Source organism: Mobula birostris, chromosome 12, assembly GCF_030028105.1.
Source record: "Mobula birostris isolate sMobBir1 chromosome 12, sMobBir1.hap1, whole genome shotgun sequence".
NCBI lineage: Eukaryota > Metazoa > Chordata > Chondrichthyes > Myliobatiformes > Myliobatidae > Mobula > Mobula birostris.
Genome location: NC_092381.1, coordinates 16,098,164 through 16,120,680, shown reverse-complemented (window position 1 = coordinate 16,120,680; position 22,517 = coordinate 16,098,164). Strand labels below are relative to the sequence as shown.

General features: G+C 42.3%; 1 protein-coding gene across 1 annotated transcript in view; it reads right to left on the bottom strand.

Annotated features, from left to right (window-relative positions):
- LOC140206438 (calcium-activated chloride channel regulator 3A-1-like) overlaps window positions 1–22,517 on the bottom strand; it is a 74,330-nt gene that overhangs the window by 13,119 nt on the left and 38,694 nt on the right. Inside the window, exons 6-9 of the mRNA XM_072274807.1 lie at window positions 6,845–7,069; window positions 6,586–6,763; window positions 4,080–4,186; window positions 3,771–3,992 (exon numbers count right to left, since the gene is read on the bottom strand). Of these exons, the coding sequence (XP_072130908.1) occupies window positions 3,771–3,992; window positions 4,080–4,186; window positions 6,586–6,763; window positions 6,845–7,069 (732 nt within the window). The remainder of the gene's footprint in view (window positions 1–3,770; window positions 3,993–4,079; window positions 4,187–6,585; window positions 6,764–6,844; window positions 7,070–22,517) is intronic.

The following is a 22,517-nucleotide window of genomic DNA, read 5'->3' as shown; positions in this document are numbered from 1 at the left end:
AAAGTAACCAAGCAACAAATGAAGCTAAGAGAACCAAACAGCTGACAGAAAAAAAGAAAACCACCCCTCATCCCCCGCCCAAAGAGAGAAAATTGACCAAAGGGTAGTCAACAGCTAAGTCAACTATCCCTCCCAAAACAATCTACTGGCTGAGCTTCAAAAAAAATTTTTCAAGGTAAAACTGCATTCCAACAAGACACAACAGAAAAAACAGAGCAAACTTAAACACATTTAAAAAAGTCTTAAAAAATTATAGTATAAAATATTAGAAAGAAATATGAAAATTCAAAACATATTAACTTAGAAAGTATTAACTCAAAGAAAACTTACTAATATTAAATCCTTAATTTTCTAAAGAAGTAAATAAAAGTACAAAAAAAATTCGATAGGAAGGCATACCAAAAGTAAAAAAAAACAATTGTTCATACAAGCAAGTAATGAACAGTTAGACTGCTAATTCTATAAAAGGATCCATCAAACAGACGCAACATAAATTTGTGTAAAGAGTTATTGAACAGTTAAACTTTTGAGATTGATTTGGCACTCAAGAAATCCTGCACCTTTTCGGTAGAGCAAAACCATCTCTGAGAACCATTTTTCAAAATGATTCTAAGATGAGCAGGGTATCTTACAGAGGGTTTAAAACCTTTGTTATACAGCTCAGACGTGACTTTTTTAAACTTCAAGCGTTCATTCAACACTTTGGGTGAAAAATCTTCCACAATTCTGAACTTCTGGTCTTCATAATCAATCATACCTTTCCGACGAGATTCACGAATTAAAAGTTCCTTTGTTTGAAAGTCGTGAAGACAAGTTATCACTGAGCAGAGTCGTCCTCCCGGAGGAGGTCTTGGTACAGGCGATCTGTGAGCTCGGTCTATTTCAGGTGAAGGCTTTAAAATATTCAGAAATAAATTAGCCAAAAAGTTTGCAAAATATTCCAAAGGCTGATTGCCTTCCAATGACTCTTCAAAACGCAGAATACATAGATTATTTCTTTTGTTTTTTATTTTCTAAGTCAATAATGTTCTGTCTTAATATTTCATTAACCTTTAACTGTTTATCACAGATCTGTTCCAGGTCATCAATCTTCGCATCAAACGTCATCAAAATATCTTCGTTCTCTTTTATCCGTTTATTGTGTTCACTTAAAGTTTTTTGAATAGAATCCAATTTTCCATTCATCCATTTAAATTCAGCACTGAGTTGCTGTTAATCCTCCGAAAGTTCATTTTCATGTTGCCGAAGTGTCATCAAAATAGATTCCAAAGTTACTGGAGAGTCCTCTTCTTTTTCAGTAGCTTTAGCACGACTCATTATAAAACAGTATTACGTTTAAAAGTAAGTTTTCAAAACAAGTTGGAAGCAGTAAATTAAAAAGAGTAGGAGCACCTATAAAAGCACTGCTACTCCATCAACAGCCAGTAGGATCTCCAGAGAGGGGCTAGATGGTAGATAGAAGATGGGGTCTGAGACCCACAGGAAATCCACTGAATGGGCAAATTAAAGGAAAACAGGGACTTCGAAGACTCAGGTGAATTCTGGCCAGAAGGGGTTTAGGGAATTGTATTGTGAATGAAAATTAACTAACTTTGATTACAGGTTAACCTAAAACTAACAGGTAAGAATGAAAACAAATGCGTCAAAGCCACTGCGCTGTACAGAAGAGAAGGAGCACAACCCCGGGGCCTGCTGATCCGCCGACAACGGCTATGATGAATAAACATACAGCGAAAAGGATAAAAATTATAAGAGGGCTAAGCAACTTCTGGGTGAACCCCCAGAGCCTTCGGGCTCCCCAGCAGACAAGGTATGGCTGGAAATTGGAGGTGGCTGGTATGTGGTTGCTTTTCTAATGCTTTACACAGATGGAGCTAGGGAGACTGGCCATTGAAGGCTCTTTTGTTTTAAAAGAAAATTCGTTACTGGAAAGGCGAGACCAAAGGAGGGGACAGGGACCCGAATTGGGATTTGGAATTCATGATGTGATGTTTTAATACATGAGAAGATGTGGCCAAAAGGCACCAGCTACCTAAACCTCAACCTAAGATGGAGGAGGAAAGATACAAAAAACAATGGAAGCAGACCCACCTCCCCGCCCCCCATCCTTCTCCATCTGCAGGATTCTATCCTAAGTCCTAGATGATGGGCTGCTGGAAAACCCTAATATGGAAATAATAATGTAATGTTTGCTTCAGCCACCGCATCACAACTTGCCCAGCAGTTGCAACAAGTACAATTATCACAGTCCCATTCCAGGAACCTGCTTCCCTCATATGAACAACCTTTTCCATCATTACCTAGCTCTTATCTTGCTAAGCAGCCTCATGTGCGACTCCTTGTCAAAGGCCTTCTGAAAATCCAAGAACACCACACCTATTACATCTCCTTTGTCTACAGAACAGATGTTCGTTGTTTTCTTGAACGCCACCACCTAACAATTTCAGAACAGACGGACGAGATTGAAGCCAGTAGACCCATAGCTTACTGAATAAATAAGTATACTCACTTCGCCCTGTTTTCTGTCCTTGCTTGTATGAAGATGGTTTACCTATTTATACAAGTACTTCTCTGACAATAGATGTGTAACAGCTGAATGTAACATTGTATGGAAATACAAGATAACGCTGATGCAGACGTTTTATACATTTAACAAGGTGCTTTGTTAATGTAACAGAGTTAGCTTTTCAATGTTCGTCGTCAGCTGGGTCATACTGTCCGTGAACTCCCTGTCGGTTGCCTCCATACGCTCCAGTATTTGTATTTTTTTTAAGTTTTAAGTCCTCCTGTGCGAGAGCCAAGAGCAATTCCTTTAAAGTTCCTCTACTCTGTAACTGGACAAACGCGCACGAAGTATATCGTTTCCTCTTCGCTTGTTGTCTCTGTGTGTGTCCTGCGCATGCCCAGTAGGAGGAGATTCGCCCAAATATCCGCCTAATGTGGACGGAGATCTTTTGAAAAACGCTTAGTGTGGACCACTGTCGTTTTTACTCGAAACCGGCGTTTTCAAAATTATCCGGCGTAGTGTAGACGTAGCCTGGATCTGGCATTTTTGTGGGAATTGATAAGAAGCACAGAATTGACGTTTTTAACTTTGACTGATGTAATTGACTTTCTGTGTGCATGCATAAAAAAAGGCTGTGACTATTGTTCTTCAGAAGACTTGACAATCACACCGTTAGCGAGTCATTCTTCCTTTATTCATGAATATTCTTTAGTCACTTTGAAGTCCACGTCCAATTTATTAGTGACCAACTTTAACTGAAATTCCTAAGCAAATTAATTTCCCGAACAATAACACATCGGAATTTAACCTTGCTGTTTCTCTATGATCTCCTGATGAGGACCGGATCATGGATGTCCAGCCTACTCCTCCTTAAGTCAATAATCAGCTCTTTGCTACCTGACATTGCGTGAGAAGTTGTAGTAACATCACTCAGCCAAATTTTAATTTCCTTCCTATATGCTTTGATTGGGTGAACAATAGTGGTGTCATCAGCAAACTTCATTGTGGCATTGGAGTTGGAATAAGCCTTAGCTCGTAAGTGTAAAGTGAGTAAAGTGAGTGTAATGTAGTAAAATAACTGTACTCAATATTCCTATTTGATCTGTAAAATTGGATGGTAGTAAACAGACTCAATCAATAAAACCTAAATCAGCAAGTTCAAATAATGGACATTGACTGTAATGTTAACAGAATGTAAAACTAGAAAACACAGGGGAAAGCAGACAGATCCGTCAGCATCTGCGGAGAGTACATCGGAGAATACCTGTGCAGTGCCTTCAATTTCGAGCCGTGCAGTGTGTATGTTCTCTTCTATGACAGAGTCATTGTTGCTGTATACCTTTCCATTGGGGTCACGTACAAATAATTGTGGTGTGGACTCTTCCCAAGTGAACACAAAATGTGTGTCACTTCCAACAGTTTTATCGACAAAAATTGAATCATTAAACCAACTGTTTTCATCAACACTCTTTCCTGTACTTTCAAGCTAGAAATGAGGAAATAAACATATATTATTACAAAGCACTTGGTAACACAAGAATAATTGGAAATTAATTCTCTAAAGTAATCGAACCTCAATTGACTGTTGGTTAATATCACCATCTCCTGATACTAATCCACTGAATGCATCAATTAGTCTATTTGTGTCCACGTTGTCAGTGGCTGCAAACTGTAGACCTCCTAATTAATGGAAAAGGAAAAAAAATAAATAATTCAGATATTGTCCCTAAATGGTTTTGCCCTCACTCTATTTGTCCTCATGTTCATCTCATACTTATGGAACACTTTCAGTTTTCCTTACTTCTACTTGGCAAGACCTTCTCATGTCCCCTTGGTCCATTCTTAAGCTCTTTCCTAGCTACCTCGTAACTGTAGCACTCTGCCTGACCCTTGCCTCCTAAACCTTAAGTAAGCTTCTTTCTTGATTAGATATTCCACATCTTTTGTTAACTATAGTTTCTTCAATTTACTACCTTTTCCTTACCTCAATGGGTCAAACTTATCCATGCCGCCATGCAAGTGCTCTTGCTGCTACCTGTCATGAGTGCGTACATTCCTCCATGTGTCAGCGTGGGTTTCCTCTAAGTGCTCAGGTTTCCTCCCACAGTCCAAAGATGCAGCAGTTCGTAAGTAAATTATTCACTGTAAATTATCCTGTGATTAGGCTAGGATTAAATCAGGGGATTGGTTTGTGGCATGGCTCAAAGGGACATTTCTGCACTGTATCCCAATAAATAAATAAGCAGCCTCCAGATTTCTGTTGTGCATTTCCCTGAGTACATCAATTCCCATTTTATGCTCCCAAGTTCCTGCCTAATAGAATCAAAATTTCTCCTACCTCAAGTCAGTATATTCCTATTCTGTTTGCTCCTATCCTGTTCAAGGTTATCCTGTCCTGTACAAGGTTATGGTAAGGACAGGGAGTTGTGGTCACTATCTCCAAAATACTCATCCACCAAGAGATCTGTCACCTGACCAAGTACAACATCTAGTATTGCCTCTCCTTTAGACAGCCTATCTACATATTGTGTGAGCAATTTGTCTTCAATGCACCAAACGAATTCTGCACACCAAACTTTTTATGCTTAGGAGATCCAATCAATGTTAGGGATATTGAAATCACTTATGAAATCAACCTTGTTACTTTTGCACCTTTCCAAATTCTGCCTCCCAATCTTCTCATCAGTTTTTACTGCTATTGGGGGTCTATAGAATACTCCCAATAGAGTGATTGCTCCATTCTTGTTTTTCACTTGCACCCACACTGACTCAGTAGACTATCCTGCCACAAGACATTGCTTTCTGCCACTGTGATACTAACACTGATTAGCAATGCCACCTCTTTTACCTTCCTCCCTCCCTGTCTGAAAGATTTAAACTCCAGAACATCCATTAGCTATTCCAGCCTTTATGATAGTCACGTTTTGTGTAATGGCCACAATGTCATAGTTCCATGTACTGACCCGTGCCCTAAATTCATCATCCTTGTTCTCATACTTCTTGCATTAAAATAGACCCACCCAACTGCCAGCCATTGTGCTTTATCCACTGCCTAGCCTTTCTCACAATTTTTCTTCACACTGCATTTACATTTACATCAACTGCTCCCTCTCTGACCTATCCCTCTGGTTCCCATCTCATTGTCAAAGTAGTTTAAACCCTCCACAACAGTTCTAGCACACCGACCCACAAGAATGTTGGTCATCTTCATGCCTAAAAAGTTGGTAATATACTACTAAGTTTTATTTCAGCTCTGGTGGTGACAATGTCCATCCGACTCTTCAATACACTTCTGTGGATATAACAAGACTTTTAGGGGAGTGTGTTACCATGGATGAAGATTGGTTATTGTGTAGAAGACAAAGAATCAGAATATATCGGTCTTTTCAGCTGCAGGGATATAACTAGATGGTGTGCCAAGGATCAGTTGGTGGACATCAATTATTTTGACCAGGTTCATTACTTGAAGGAGGGGGCAGTGAGATCTCCATGGTCTTTTGTAGGAATCATGTAAAGTTAGCAGGCAAGTGCAGCACATAGTTAGAAAAGCAATCCTTCACTGTGCCAGCTGTAAGATCAGAGTTCAATTCCTACTGCTGTCTGTAAGGGGTTTGTACATTCACCCCGTGACTACGTGGGTTTCCTCCGGGTGTTCCAGTTTCCTCCTATCTTGCAAAGATATACGGCTTAGGGTTAGTAAGTTGTTGGTTTGCTATGTTGCCGACTCTTGTGAGCGGCCCTGAGTACATAGAACACAGAACAGTGCAACTCAGTACAGTCCCTTTGGCCTATAATGATGTGCCGACATTTTCACCACTCAGACTGAAAAAAAAATGCATTTCCCTGCATGTTTCGATATTTTGGTGTAAATGTGACAAATAAAGATGATCTTTAAAATGATTTATTACAAAAGGGACAGAGTTTAGAAATAAGATTTATTACAATAATTGTGTCATCTCTCCTCATAGGTGATGATCTCCAGCTCAGGCAACATCCTGGTGAATCTCTTTATCCTCTCCAAGTATGCTATCATACTGGTTGTCCAGTTGCTAACAGTCCAGTTATTTGGTGCTGGTTACCTGTCTTTGCTGAGAGCTTCTCTAGATCCTTGTCTGCACTTGGCCCCAATGCAATTGTGTGGATCGTGGTTCTACTCTGTTTCACCTCTGTGAAACAACTGCTAATACTGTTGTCCTCTCCGTCTGTAAGCAAAATAATTTCATCACCACTTGTATCTCCATCATCACTACGAAGTACCTGAAAGACAATGAGTTGTCAACAAGTTGGGTAAAGCGTAATCCCTGAAAGGAATGTGTTAATGAAGTTTCCCAGACCTACCTGAAAGCCAGATCGAACCCCTGCACAGATACTCGTTCCCCCTCCAGTTGATGTTGGTAGCAGCTGTACAAGATACTTCCTCACATCAGGATTAACAATCTTTTTTAACTGTGCTTTAATGCTTGCATCAGAGTTAAAAGTGACAATTCCAACTTGTGATCCTTTCTCAATGACCTGCAGCAAGAATATCTCAACAGCTTGTCGAAGCCTGACAATACGATTCCCCTGTTCACCAACATAAAGCACAAAGTATGCTGTAAGATTAACCTCAGCCCCGTTTAATGGGCCAGACAGTGCTGGATACAACTGAATCTTAATGCCTTTAGATGTAAACCATGAAGCTGTGACCATTCTGCTGGAATCAGGCTGTTGTTGCAATTCAGCCCCACATTACTGGATGAGCAAGTGACCAGCACATTTACTTATTTGGTAATGTGGGGCTCAACATCCCCAGAGTGTGGGATGTTAATTTTGTGCTGTTTTCAATGTTCCTACTGCTGTCTACAACTAAAACTGGGACAGCTTCTTCTAATTTTCAAAAATTGTCCAATGCGATTCAATTTAAGGTTGTTTATTGTCATTCTTCAGCAAACATGAAGAATGACAAATATGATTGTCATATAAAAATGTGATTGTTTCTCTGGATCTGATGCATTAAAAAAGCATGATCAATATAAATGTAAAAGCAATCCTATAAAACAGAATGCTCAAAATGTCTGTATTAAAAGTTCGTCCATCATCATCGATGAAGACCTCGACACAATTAGTACTTTTTTTTGTACAAAGTCGAGTTACTAGCTTGACACTCAACCTGGCATGGATGGAAAGCGTGCTCGGGAGCGGCTCGACTCGCTTCGAACTCGGGAACCTTCGTTTCTGGAGTTCGGCGCTGATGTCACTGCGCAACCAGCCGGTGTATGATGGTGTCGAGACTAGCGCTTGATTTGGATTTAAGTGAGGGAGAGTTGCACAGCGTCACCCTCACTCTCTCTTCCCAATTCCCATCTAGATCCAGTGGCAAGGCAGAGTTGAGATGGCTGGAGATGGGACTAGGCGCAGTTGACAACCAGGACATCTTCCGTGTCTTGTCCTGCTCTATGCATTCCACGACACTTACAGACACCGCCTTCTTGACTGTTGGACCTACCATTGGTCTCATCCACTCAATCAGCTGGAGTCTGTCTTCACATGCTGGGATAGACAACTCCCTATCTCACCGTCGGCTACCCTCACCTGGTTTAGCCGGCTTGTCGAAGCCGTTGCCCAAGGTGTGGCCACTGTCGCATGCAAACAGCTACGGGGAGCCACAGGTGAGAGCTGAGTGCCAGGTGGGGACCAGAGGTGGACAAACTGCCTTGAAAAGGATACGACGTGTTCCCCCACCAGAGGTGCTACCCCTCCCTGATGCCCCATTCACCCCAAATCTGTATATAAACCATAAAACTTTATTCCAGAGTAAGGAGTTGAATTAGGCCACTTGGCCAGAGTCTGCTCCACCACTCAATCTTAGTTGACCCTTTTCCCTCCACTCAGACACACTCCCTGGCCTTCTCTGTAATCTTTGATGCTGTCTCCAATCAACAACCTATCAAGCTCTGCCTTAAATACACCCAGTGACCTGGCCTCCACAGCTGTCTGCGGTAAAGCATTCCACAAATTCACCAGCCTCTGGCTAATGAAATTTCCCTGCATCCCTGATTTAAATGGATGCCCCTCAATACCGAACCTGTGCCCTCTTGTCCTAGAGTAGACTATCCACCATGTGAATCATCCTTTCCACATCTTCTCTGTCTAGGCCTTTCAACAATTGAAAGTTTTCAATGAGGTCCCACTTCATCATTCTAAGTTCCAGCGAGTACAGACCCAGAGCTATCCAACATTCCTTGTATGATAACCCTTTCATTCCCAGAACCTCCTCTGACACTCTCCGATGCCAGCATATCTTTTCTAAGATGAGGAGCCCAAAGTGTTCACAATACTCAAGGTGAGGTCTCGCCAGTTCCTTATAAAGCATCAGCATCACATGCCTGCTCTTGTATTCTGGACATCTTGAATTGAATGATAAGTGCATTTGCCTTCCTCACCTTGCCTTACACCACTGACTCTACCTGAAATTGAACCTTTAGAGTGTTCTGCATAAGGACTCCCAAGACCCTTTGCATCTCAGATTTTTGGATTTTCTCTCCATTTAGAAAATGTTGTTGGTCTTGGAAACGGAAGTGGATGAATAGCAGAAGCTTTGTGAAAAACAATCGAAGTTCAACAAAAAGTTAAGACAGAAGATTATCCACCTAGAAAATAGAAGTAGAAGGAACAACCTACGAGTTTTGGGTCTCGAAGAATTAATCGAAGGTAATCATCCTATGGAGTTTTTTTACAAACTTTTTACGAGAATTATTTCTGGAGATTTTGACCTCTGTACCTATAATTGATCGAGTTCACAGATCTCCTGTGCTCAGACCTCTTAACATTCAGAGACCAAGAGGAAACACAAACACGACGAAGTCTGCAGATGCTGGAATTTCAAGTAACACACATAAACTTTGCTGGTGAACGTAGCAGGCCAGGCAGCATCTCTAGGGAGATGAGATCCTGACGAAGGGTCTCGGCCCAAAACATCGACTGTACTTCTTCCTAGAGATGCTGCCTGGCCTGCTGCATTCACCAGAAACTTTTATAAGATCAGTAATAATCTGTTTTCAGGAATTTAAAACAAAGGAACTCTTAATTTCCAAATCTCGTTGAAAAGGCATGATTGACTATAATGGTCGCAAAATTAGAATTGGTGAAGATTATTCACCTGAGGTTATGCAGGAACGTGTTAAGTTCAAAGAAGTTATGTCTGAGCTTTTTAATAAGGGTTTCAAGCCTTCCCTTCGCTACCCAGCCCAACTCAGAATCACACTTCAAAATGGTTCTTTCGAATAGTTTCACTCGTCTGTTGAAGCTCAAAAGTTTTTAAAATCTGAAGGCTAGCTGTTTAGTTTCTCCTTACATGAAGACACAAGATTAAACTTCTAACTTGCAAATCCCACCGAAGGGGCATGATTGTTTATAGGGTGGAATATTAAGATTCTTGAATATTATTCACTTGAGGTTATGCAGGAATGTGCTAAGTTTAAATAAGCTCTGTTGGAATTTTTTTTTAATAAGAGTTTTAACCCGTCCCTTGGCTACCCATTTTGAATGAGAATCTCATTAGGATGGATCCTTCGAATGGTTTTGCTTGAATATTGAAGTACGAATGTTTTTTAAATTTGAAGTCTAACTGCTTAGTCTGTTTTCCATGAAGATATAATATTAATGTTTAATGTATTCTGTATGAATAATTGTGTCTTTTACTTTTGGTAAACCTTTGTAACTAATTTCCTTTCGTATTTTTAATACTGTATTTTTGATATACGACATTTGAATTTCTTGTTTGGATATTGTTTAGTCTAGGTTGGATTATAAACAACCTTGAAACTAATTGGAGCGATCACCAAGTTTTTTTGGGGGTTGTCCATAGTTTTTAGATGCTGACTTTCTATTGGTCGGTTTTCCTTCTTTGGGAGGTGGGCGGGGGTATGTTTTTTTCCCAGAAGCTGTTTTCAAATTTTTAGCCAACTTGTTGCTTGGTTACCATTTCTCAAGGTTTATGGCTTGGTTTTTAACTTACATTTTAACCCCTCCTTTAAATAATATTAAAAATGGACCAAACAATTAATTTACTTAGATTCAATGTGAAAGAGTAAATCACCCTGTTAAACGTAATAAGATTTTTGCTTATATTAAGAAATTTAAGGTCTCTATTATTTTTTTTTAAAAACAAGAAACACACATACACAAATGTGATAATCTACATTTTTTTAGCCATTGGAATGAACTTTGTTCTCACTCTTCTTTTCAGGCCAAATCTAGAGAAGTTTCGATTCTAAAAGATAAGACACTTTCCTTTGTCCAACATAAAGTAGCGTCTGACACTAATGGATGTTTTGTTATAGTTTCAGGAAAACTAGATAATAAATTACTAGTTGCCAATGTGTATGCCCCAAATGTAGATGATCCAGGATTCTTTGAGTGTTTTTTTTCTGTTTTTACCAGATCCGAATCTTTACTCTTTGGTGATGGGAGGAGATTTTAATTGTTGGCTTGACTCAATTTTAGACTGATCATCTTCTAGACCAGCATCTCCTAATAAATAAGTTTGTTTATTCAATCCTTTTTAATGAAGTGTGCTATAGTTGATGTTTGGCATTATTTACATCCCTTAGATAGGGAATATTCATTTTTTTCTCATATTCATCATATATATTCCAGGATTGATTATTTATTTATCAATGGTCAAATGATTTTATCAGTTTGTTCCTGCTGTTTCAGATCATGCTCCTACATTTCTATCTTTAAAACTCCCTGGTCTTCCTCAATCCAACAGATTTTGAAGTTTTAATACAACGTTGTTATCTGATAAGGAATTCTAAAAATTTCTAGAGAAGCATATCATTTTGTTTTTTGAAGAAAATAAAAAGGAAGAGACTTCTAATCTTATTGTATGGGATACTTTCGAGGTCTATATTAGAAGACAAATTATTTCTTATACTGTGAGTGTAAAGAGTAAAGCTAATAAAGAAAGAATTGAATTAGGCAATCAATTGAAACAATTAAATGAAAAATATGCTATAGCTCCAGATCCTGTTTTACATAAAAGACATATTGAAGTTAAATCTAAATATGACCTTCTGTTAACATATCCAATTGAAACTCAACTTCTTAAACATAAAACTCAATTTTACATTCACGGAGATAAATCAGGCAAAGTATTGGCCAAACAATTAAAAACTTCTGTAGTTAAATGACAAATAAAAGAAATTTGCAAAACTAATGGTGATAGAACAATTGGTTACTCTGAAATAAAAAATACCTTTAGAGAATTCTATTTTACACTTTATGGTTCTGATTCCCTTAAAGATAATACTGTAATGAATAATTTTAGATCAATTAAATATCCCTGAACTTTCTGCAGATAACTGCAAACAGATGAATCAACCCATTTCTTATGAGGAAATCACCGAGGCTATACGTTCATTACACTCGGGGAAGACTTCGGGTCCAGATGAATTTTCTGGAGAATTTTATAAGGCTTTTTCTTCATTAATTATACCACGGTTACACTTAGTCTTTTTGGGTTTTTTCAAATTGGGCAGTTTGCCTTAATCTTTTTATGAAGCTTCTATTTCACTTATCCTAAAAAAGAACAAGAAACCAACTGAATGCTCTTTATATAGGCCAATTTCATTACTCAGTGTTGATACTAAAATTCTTTCTAAAGTTCTGGCTCATAGGATTGAAAATATTTTACCTTCCATTATTTCTGATGATCAGACTGGATTTATTAAAAACTGATTTTCACATGTTAATGTACACCGTGTATAAAATGTTATTTACTCTCCTTCTCAGCGGAATGTGTGATATCCTTAGATGCTGAGAAGGCCTTCGATCGGGTTGAATGGAATTATTTATTTAAAACCTTAGAAAAGTTTAATTTTGGAACAGATTTTATTCAATGGACTAAATTATTTATTTATCTCCTTCTGCTCGGGTTCTTACTAATTTTCAAAATTCCAAACCATTTAAACTTCACCGCTGAACTAGACAAGGCTGTCCGTTGAGTCCTTTGCTTTTTGATTTAGCTTTAGAACCCCTTGCCATTGCTTTTCGAGAATCTAATGATATCTGTGGTATTTTATGGAGAGGTATCACCCACAAAATCTCGCTTTACGTTGATGATATTTTGCTTTTTATCTTTAATGTTGAGACCTCGTAACCTTGTGTACTTTCTTTACTCTCCCATTTTAACCAGTTTTCAGGATATAAATTGAACCTAAATAAGAGTAAATTATTTCCTTTAAATTATTTGGTATCAATTAATACTAATCTCCCTTTTAAAATTGTAAAGGATCAATTTACTTATTTGTGTGTAATAGTCACTAAGAATTACGAATACCTGTTTAAAGAAAACTTTCTTACTTTATTGAACTGTGTAAAAAAAGATATCATTAAATTGGTCACCTCTTTCAATATCGTTGATTGGACGAATTAATTCTATTAAAATAAATATTCTACCTAAATTTATATATCTTTTTCAGGCCTTACCCATTTTTATTCCTAAATCCTTTTTTGATTCTCTTGAATCTATTTTATCCTCCTATATATGGAAAAATAAACATCCTTGTTTAAATAAAGTTCATCTTTAAAAACCTAAAGAATCTGGAGGTTTAGCCTTACCTAATTTTAGGCTCTGGGTAGTTGATATACAATATTGTAGCGGTGTGCTACACACAGCGCTAGAATAACCACACGGAGTCGGTGAGTTGGAGTTGCGATGAAAGAGATTTATTCAAACTTCGCAGCCTGCTTTAAAGCCTTCCCGTTCCCGCCCTCCCTGGGGTGGGATTGCTGTGGGGAATGCATATTCCCAGACCCTTTCTGCGCACGGGATTTTCCCCCTGCTGGTGAAGATGGCCTGGCCCCCTTTTTGGAGCCGGCCCTCTGCCTGCGCGCGCTGTTGTGAGCCGGTTCGTGTGTGCCAGAAAGTGGGTTGCAACATAACCCCCCCCCCCCAGAACCGGCGATACCTCCCCCAATGTCCACAGTCTGGATCGGCCTCTGTTTGGGAGGTCTGCCCCTGCGCCACGGTGCCTGAGCCCGGACCGGCTGCGCCAAGTCCACATGGGCCGGTTTGAGTCAGTCCGCCGTGAAAACCTCCTCTCTCCCCCCAATGTCCAGCACGAACGTGGACCCGTTGTTCCTGATCACCTTAAACGGCCCCTCATAGGGCCGCTGTAGCGGTGCCCGGTGTCCGCCCTGTTGTACAAAAAGAAACTTACAGTTCTGCAGGTCTTTGGGTACGCAGGTCGGGCTCTGTCCGTGCTGTGAAGTGGGTATGGGGGCCAGGTTACCGAGCCTCTCCCGTAGTCTGTCCAGGACTGCTGTGGGTTCCTCCTCTTGCCCCCTTGGGGCCACTATGAACTCTCCTGGGACTACCAGGGGTGCGCCGTACACCAACTCGGCCGACAAGGTGTGCAGATCCTCCTTGGGCGCCGTGCGGATTCCGAGCAGGACCCAGGGAAGCTCGTCCACCCAGTTAGGCCCCTCCAGGCGGGCCATGAGAGCCGACTTCAGGTGACGGTGGAAACGCTCCACTAGTCCGTTCGACTGTGGGTGGTAGGCAGTTGTGTGGTGTAGCTGCGATCCTAAAAGACTGGCCATAGCCGACCACAGGCTGGAGGTGAACTGGGCGCCCCTGTCGGAGGTAATGTGGGCCAGTACCCCGAAGCGGGCTACCCAGGTTGCGATCAGTGCTCGGGCACAGGATTCGGAGGTGGTGTCGGTGAGCGGGACTGCCTCTGGCCATCTGGTGAACCGGTCTATCTTAGTTAGGAGGTACCGCGCTCCTCGTGACACTGGCAGGGGCCCCACGATATCCACATGGATGTGGTTGAACCAGCGGGTGGGTTCGAACCGCTGCGGCGGAGCCTTGGTGTGCCGCTGCACCTTGGCCATTTGGCACTGCATGCACGTTTTGGCCCATTCACTGACCTGTTTACGCAGTCCATGCCACACGAACCTGTTGGCGACCAGCCAGAAGGTTGTCCCGATGGAGGGGTGCACTAAGTTGTGAATGGACTCGAAAACTCGTCGGTGCCAGGCTGCTGGGACGATGGGGCGGGGTTGGCCGGTAGCTATGCCACATAGTAGGGTCCTCTCACCTGGGCCTACGGGGAAGTCTTGGAGCTGCAAACTGGAGACTGCAGTTCTGTAACTGGGGATCTCAGTGTCTGCCTGCTGTGTCTCTGCCAGCGCTGCATAGTCCACCCCCTGGGACAGGGCCTGTATGGTAGGTCTGGATAGTGCGTCTGCCACAACTTTGTCCTTTCCAGAGACATGCTGGATGTCCGTCGTGTATTCGGAGATGTAGGACAGATGTCGCTGCTGGCGGGACGACCAGGGGTCGGACACCTTCATGAACGCAAAGGTAAGCGCTTTGTGGTCTGTGAACGCGGTGAAGGGCCTACCTTCTAAGAAGTATCTGAAATGTCGGATTGCCATGTATAGTGCCAATAGCTCCCGGTCGAAAGCACTGTATTTGAGTTCAGGTGGTTGTAGGTGTTTGCTGAAGAACGCCAGGGGTTGCCAGCGACCCTCGATGAGTTGTTCCAGCACTCCACCGACCGCTGTGTTGGATGCGTCCGCCGTGAGGGCAGTAGGAACGTCCGTTCTGGGGTGCACTAGCATCGCGGCGTTTGCCAAGGCTTCTTTGGTTTTAACGAAAACGGCAGCGGCCTCTTCGTCCCAGGTAATGTCCTTGCCCTGACCCGACATTAGAGTGAACAGGGGGCGCATGGTTCGGGCTGCTGAGGGGAGGAAACGGTGGTAGAAATTCACCATACCCACGAATTCCTGCAGGCCTTTGATTGTGTTGGGTCGGGGGAAGTTGCGGACCACGTCTACCTTGGAGGGCAGCGGGGTTGCCCCGTCTTTAGTAATCCTGTGGCCCAGGAAGTCGATGGTGTCGAGTCCGAACTGGCATTTGGCTGGGTTGATTGTAAGGCTGAATTCGCTCAGGCGGGAGTAGAGCTGGCGGAGGTGGGACAGATGCTCCTGCTGACTACTATTACTGCTGGCTATGAGGATGTCGTCCAAATAGATGAATGCAAAGTCCAGGTCGCATCCCACCGCGTCCATTAGCCGCTGGAAAGTCTGTGCGGCATTCTTTAGACCAAACGGCATTCGGAGGAATTCGAAAAGTCTGAACAGGGTGATAAGTGATGTTTTGGGGATGTCGTCTGGATGTACAGGGATTGATGGTATCCCTGGACGAGGTCTACCTTGGAAAAGATCCTTGCGCCGTGTAGGTTTGCTGAGAAGTCTTGAATGTGCGGCACAGGGTAGCGGTCTGGCGTTGTAGCCTCGTTCAGTCTGCAGTAGTCACCGCATGGTCTCCAGCCCCCCATTGCCTTGGGCACCATGTGAAGGGGGGAGGCCCATGGGCTGTCGGACTGTCGTATGATCCCCAATTCCTCCATCTTCTTGAACTCCTCCTTCGCCAGTCGGAGCTTGTCCGGGGGAAGCCTTCGAGCACGGGCGTGGAGGGGTGGTCCCTGGGTCGGGATGTGGTGCTGTACTCCGTGTCTGGGCATGGCTGCCGTGAACTGCGGTGTCAGTACTGATGGGAAATCCGCCAGGACCCTGGTGAATTCGTCGTCGGACAGCGTGATGGAGTCCAGGTGTGGGGCTGGCAACTGTGCTTCACCCAGGGAGAACATTTGAAAAGTCTTGGCGTGGACTAATCGCTTCCCTTGCAGGTCGACCAGCAGGCTGTGGGCTCATAGAAAATCCGCCCCCAGGAGCGGTTGGGCCACGGCGGCCAGTGTGAAGTCCCATGTGAACCGGCTGGAGCTGAACTGTAGCCGTACCGTGCGGGTGCCGTAGGTTCGTATTCTGCTGCCATTTGCGGCCCTCAGGGTGGGTCCCGGTTCTCTGTTGCAGGTGTCGTAACTTGTTAGAGGTAAGACGCTGATCTCCGCGCCGGTGTCGACCAAAAAACGGCATCCCGACTGCTTGTCCCAGATGTACAGGAGGCTGTCCTGATGGCCAGCCGCCGTAGCCATCAGCAGTGGCTGGCCCTGGCGTTTCCCGGGAATTTGCAGGGTGGTCTGCAGCGGCAGGCCTCTGTGCCCCACTGCTGGTGGTAGAAGCACCATTGTTCGTTAGCTCCTCACTCCCGTCGCCGGGTTTTGTAGGCTCTGCTGCTGGGCCTGGTCTGGTCTGCCGCTGGGCACGTGGCTTGGTGATCTGTGCGACAGATGCCTCTCTTTCTTGGCATTCCACAGCACATCTGCCAGGGCCGCCACCTCCTGGGGGTTGCTGAAATCTGCGTCGGACAGCAGCAGGCATTTGTCCTCGGGCGGTTGCTCTAGGAACGCCTTCTCAAACATGAGGCAGTGTTTGTGTCCTTCAGCCAGGGCCAGCATTTTGTTCATTAATGCCGACGGCAGCCTGTCTCCCAAACCATCCAGGTGCATTACGCGGCGTGCTCGTTCGCGCCGTGAGAGTCCGAAAGTCCTTATGAGCAGGGCTTTGAATGCTGTGTATTTGCCATCCTCCGGGGGAGACTGTATAAACTCCTCAACTTATGCAGCTGTCTCCTGGTGGAGTGAGCTCAGCACGTAGTAGTAGCGAGTGGACTCCGAGGTTATCTGCCGAATGTGGAATTGTGCTTCTGCTTGTTCGAACCATAATTGGGGTCACAGCGTCCAGAAGCTTGGCAGTTTTAACGAAACTGCGTGAACAGATGCAGCGTCGGTCATCTCTGGTCCAAATATCGTTTGGGCCGTCGGGGTCACCAATTGTAGCGGTGTGCTACACACAGCGCTAGAATAACCACACGGAGTCGGTGAGTTAGAGTTGCGATGAAAAGAGCTTTATTCAAACTTCGCGGCCTGCTTTAAAGCCTTCCCGTTCCCGCCCTCCCTGGGGCGGGACTGCTGTAGTGAATGCATATTCCCAGACCCTTTCTGCGTGTGGGATTTTCCCCCTGCTGGTGAAGATGGCCTGGCGCCCTTTTTGGGGCCGGCCCTCTGCCTGCGCGCGCTGTTGTGAGCCGGTTCGTGGGTGCCAGAAAGTGGGTCGCCACAATATCTTACGTTTTGGCTCTATTATATTAATCGTGTAGACTGCCCGGTATGGGTTTCTTTAGAAGCTAATTCTGTTAATAAATTTTCTATTATTTCTATTCTTGGATCCTCACTTCTGTAATTTGTAAGTAAACTAACTGATACTTTGAGGATCTGGATACAATTTAGAAAACATTTTGGTTTATTGAGATTTTCCCTTTCTAGCCCCATTTATTCTAATTTTTTAAACCTTCTATGACTGATTTAGTTTTTAAAGAATGGGACAGGTTGGGCATTAAATGTTTTTGGGATCTGTTTGTTGGAGGAACCTTTTTTCATTTGAGCAATTAACAGCTAAATATAGCATACCCAAAACTCACTTTTTTAGATATCTACAAATCAGAGACTTTCTAAAATCTCAATTATGCACATTTCCTATAAGCTCAGATAAGAACTTCCTAGACATAAATTTTAATTTGACACCTTTTCATAAAGGTTCAATACCTAATATTTATGGTATGTTACTGGAGACGAGGAATGCTCCTTTAGACAAAATTAAGAATCTCTGGGAACAAGATTTACAGACATCAATATCTCAAGAAACTTGGAATGAAATTTTTAAACTGGTTAATACGTCATCGTTATGTGCTCGCTATTCCCTCATACAATTTAAGGTGGTACATACAGCTTATATGACTAAAGATAAGCTATCTCATTTTTATTCGACTATATCTCCCTACTGTGACAGATGTAATAATGGAGCTTCATTAATTCATATGTTTTGGACTTGTCCATGTCTTGAAAAATATTGGAAAGAAGTTTTTCAAACTACTTCTTTACTTTTCAAAGTCAATTTTAAGCCTAATCCTCTGATGGCCCTATTTGGTATTGTTGCAAGACAAAATATCAAGCTGAAGACATCCGATTTACATATTTTGGCCTTTAGCTCTCTTATAGCTAGGAGGGCGCTTTTGTTTAATTGGAAAGATGTTTTTCTTCCTACTCATGCTCAATAGTTATGTGACATTATGTCATGCTTAGATTTAGAGAAGATTTGTTGTTCAATTTCTGAATCTCGTCAAGACTTTCAAACATTGTGGGGACCCTTTTTCAATTATTTTCAAAACTTTCAAAACCCTCAATTTGTTGTTTAATTTTAGATGTTGGCTATTATTAATTTTTATTATACAAGGAGGTATTTTGCCTTTTTTTCTCCTTAATAAACAGCTTCCGTCTTGGTAGGGATTAGACTCTTTTTTTTTGTAATAAATTAGTGTATTTCAATATAACTATTGACTAACCTACATGAATACGAGGTAATGAGATTGTTATTATAAATAGATTCAATGTAATTGGTAGGGTTTTTTTCTTATCGTTTTGGATCTTTTATATGTACATTCTTGTACTCTGTATTCTTCTATGTAGAAATTAATAAAAATATTGAAAAGAGAATATAGTCTGCACATTTATTTCTACTACCAAAGTGTATGACCATGCATTTCCCAACATTTTATTTGATTTTCTGCTCTCTTGCCATTCTCTTAATCAGTCTAAGTCCTTCTGCAGCCTACCTGATTCCTTAACATCAGCTGCCCCTCCATCTACCTTCATACCATTTGCAGACTTGGCAACAAGTCCATCTATTCCATCATTTACGTCATTGATATACAACATAAAAAGATGCGGTCACTATACTGACCCCTGCAGGACATCACTAGTCATTAGCCGACCGGAAAGGGATCCTTTTATTCCCACTCACTGTCTTTCACCAATCAGCCAACGCTCTAAATATGCCTGTAATTTTCCTGTAATACCATGGGCTCTTACCGTGTTAAGCAGCCTCATGTGTGGCACCTTGTCAAAGGCCTTCTGAAAGTCCAAATATACAACATCCACTGCATCCCCTTAATTTCCTCAAAGGATTCCAACAGGTTCATCAGGCAAGATTTTCTCTTAAGGAAACCATGCTGACTTTGTCCTATGTTACCAAGTACTCCATAACCTCATCCTTAACATTTGACTCCTACATCTTCCCAAACACTGATGTCAAGCAAACTGGCCTATAATTTCCTTTCTGATAGAGTAGAGTGACATTAGTAATGTTCTAGTCCTCTGGCAACATGCCAGAGTCCAATGATTTTTGACAGATCATTACTAATGCCTTCACAATGTCTACTACTACCTCTTTCAGAACCCTAGGGTGTAGTTCATTTGGTCTGGGTGATTTATGTATCCTATAGCTCATTCAGCTTTTTGAGCACCTTTTCCCTTGTAATAGTAACTACACTCACTTCTCTTCCCTCAAACCCTTCAAGATATGATCACTGCTAATATCTTCCACAGTGAAGACTGAAGAAAAATGCTCCTTTAGATCATCTGACATCTGTTTGGCCCCTGTTACTATTTCTCCAGCCTCATTTTCTTGTGGTCCTATAGCTTTTACTTTGATATTGTTTGCTAGCTTGCTTTTGTATTTTATCTTCACCCTCCTAATGAATCTTTTAGTTGCTCTCAGTAGGGTTTTAAAAGCTTCCCAGACCTCTGTCTTCCCAATAATTTTTGCATTGTTGTATGCGCTCTCTTTTGCTTTAGATTTAGCTTTGGCTTCCTTTGTCAGTCACGGTTGTACGATTTTGCTATTTAAGTATTTCTTCACTTTTGAATACACCTATCCTGCACCTTCCTCATTTTTCCCAGAAGCTCACACCATTGTTGCTCTGCTGTCATCCCTGTCAGATCTTCTTCCAATTTACTTTGGCCAACTCCTTTCTCATACCACTGTTATTTCCTTTACTCCACTGAAATATTGCCATGTCAGACTTTGTTTTCTGCCTATCAAATTTCAAGTTGTATTCAATCATATATTGTCAGCACTACGAAGGGTTCTTTTACCTTAAGCACCCTAATCACCTTCGGTTCATTACATAACACCCAATCCAGTATAGCTGATCCAGTAGGCTCAATGACAAACTGCTCTAAAAACCCATCTCGTTGGCATTCAACAAACTCACTCTCTTGAGATCCAAATCCAATTTGATTTTCTGATCAAACTCTATGTTGAATTCTCCCATGACTAACATAACATTGCCCTTTTGACATTTCCTGTTGTAATCTGTGGTCCACATCCCATTTAATGTTTGGAGGCTATCAGCGACCTTTTACTCCTGCAGTTTCTTAACTCAACCTACAAGGATTCAACATCTTCCAATCCTATGTCACATTTTTCTACTGATTTGATGACATTCTTTAACAGTAGAGCCATACTAGCCCCTCTGCCTACCTTCCTATCTTTCTGATACAATGTGTAACCTTGGACATTCAGCTCCCAACTACAACCATTCTTCAGCCACGGTTCAGTGATGGTCACAACATCATACCTGACAATATGTAATAGTGCAACAGGATCATCTGCCTTATTTCTTATACTCCATGCATTGAGATATAACACTATGAGTACTGTATTTGCTACCCTTTTTGATTCTGCATCCCTAATGCACTGATACACAGGATGAGAGGTGACCTGATAGAGGTGTATAAGATGATGAGAGGCATTGATCGTGTGGATAGTCAGAGGTTTTTTCCCAGGGCTGAAATGGTTGCCACACGAGGACACAGGTTTAAGGTGCTGGGGAGCAGGTACAGAGGAGATGTCAGGGGTAAGTTTTTTCACACAGAGAGTGGTGAGTGCGTGGAATGGGCAGCCGGCAATGGTGGTGGAGGCGGATACGATAGGGTCTTTTAAGAGACTTTTGGATAGATACATGGAGGTTAGAAAAGTAGAGGGCTACGGGTAACCTTAGTAATTTCTACGGTAGGGACATGTTCGGCATAATTTTTTGGGCCGAAGGGCCTGTACTGTGCTGTAGGTTTTCTGTGTTTCTATGTTTCTATGATACTCACCCTGCTGGCTGCAATTATGTCTTATTATCTGTCTGCCGTTCCTGACAGTCTGGCTGCACACCATTTTTGCTTTTGTACCATCTGTACTATCCTGAGTCCCTTCACTCCGGTTCCCACATCCCAGCCAAATTAGTTTAAAACCTCCCTAACAACTGTAAGGGGGTTTCGACTTTTATGTTACTGCGGAGGCTAATTAAAATGGCGTCTTTGTTATGTTAATCTGGGGAATGCGGCTTTGTTGTGTTAAACGCTGAGAAAGTTTGCGCTAGCAGCTTATTTTTGCTTTAGAGTGTGATAAGAGAGTGCTATTAACCAATTGGGATAGTTGTTATGGTTTTGGTGTATTTGAAGATACTGTATGCGCGGGGTTTTGGGGCAGAAGGCGGGAGAGTGAGACAGAGGACGGACGAGGTGCTGTGAGTCCGCTAACGGGGTCGGACCCCGAGCGGGACGTTCAACAAGGAGACGGAGACGGACTCGTGTGGAGCGTCTGGTTGACCACCATTGTTGGTCCCAGGTGGCCGGTCGAGGTGGTCCAAGGGGGTCGCAGGGTGAAGAAGAAGGTCCTTGAGCTCCAACGGTTTTGTGCGCGAAGAGATTGAACTTTGATAAGTGTGGCGCCTTTTATTTTCCTTTTATATTTTATTCTCTTTTAATTATATAGTTCCAGTAATATCTATAAACTGTATATCATTTAATTGCATCTGGTGTATTGTCTGTTATTTGGGCGGGGTGGGGTACCTCACACAGCATCCACACAAACGAATTACCCAGTTTGCCGGGGCAGAGGCTGTTTCCCTAGACAACAGCGAGCCGAGCGACCCTGAGCACAACTCTAACAAACCTGCCTGCGAGAATATTGGTTCCTCTAGGGTTTATGTGCAACCTGCCATATTTGAACAGGACATACGTATACATACGATTAGCCTATATACATAGACTGTATGTACATTAAATGAACCTTGGTGTATCACATTGTTTCTTTTAATTAAACCATGGTCCAATGAGAATCTTGTTGTTCTGTTGTTTATGATGTGAGCGTGAACTAAGAATATTGATTAGAATTTTAACTTTGTCAAAAACAAGTCTAACACTTGGAAGGGTTATGCTGCTGTGCT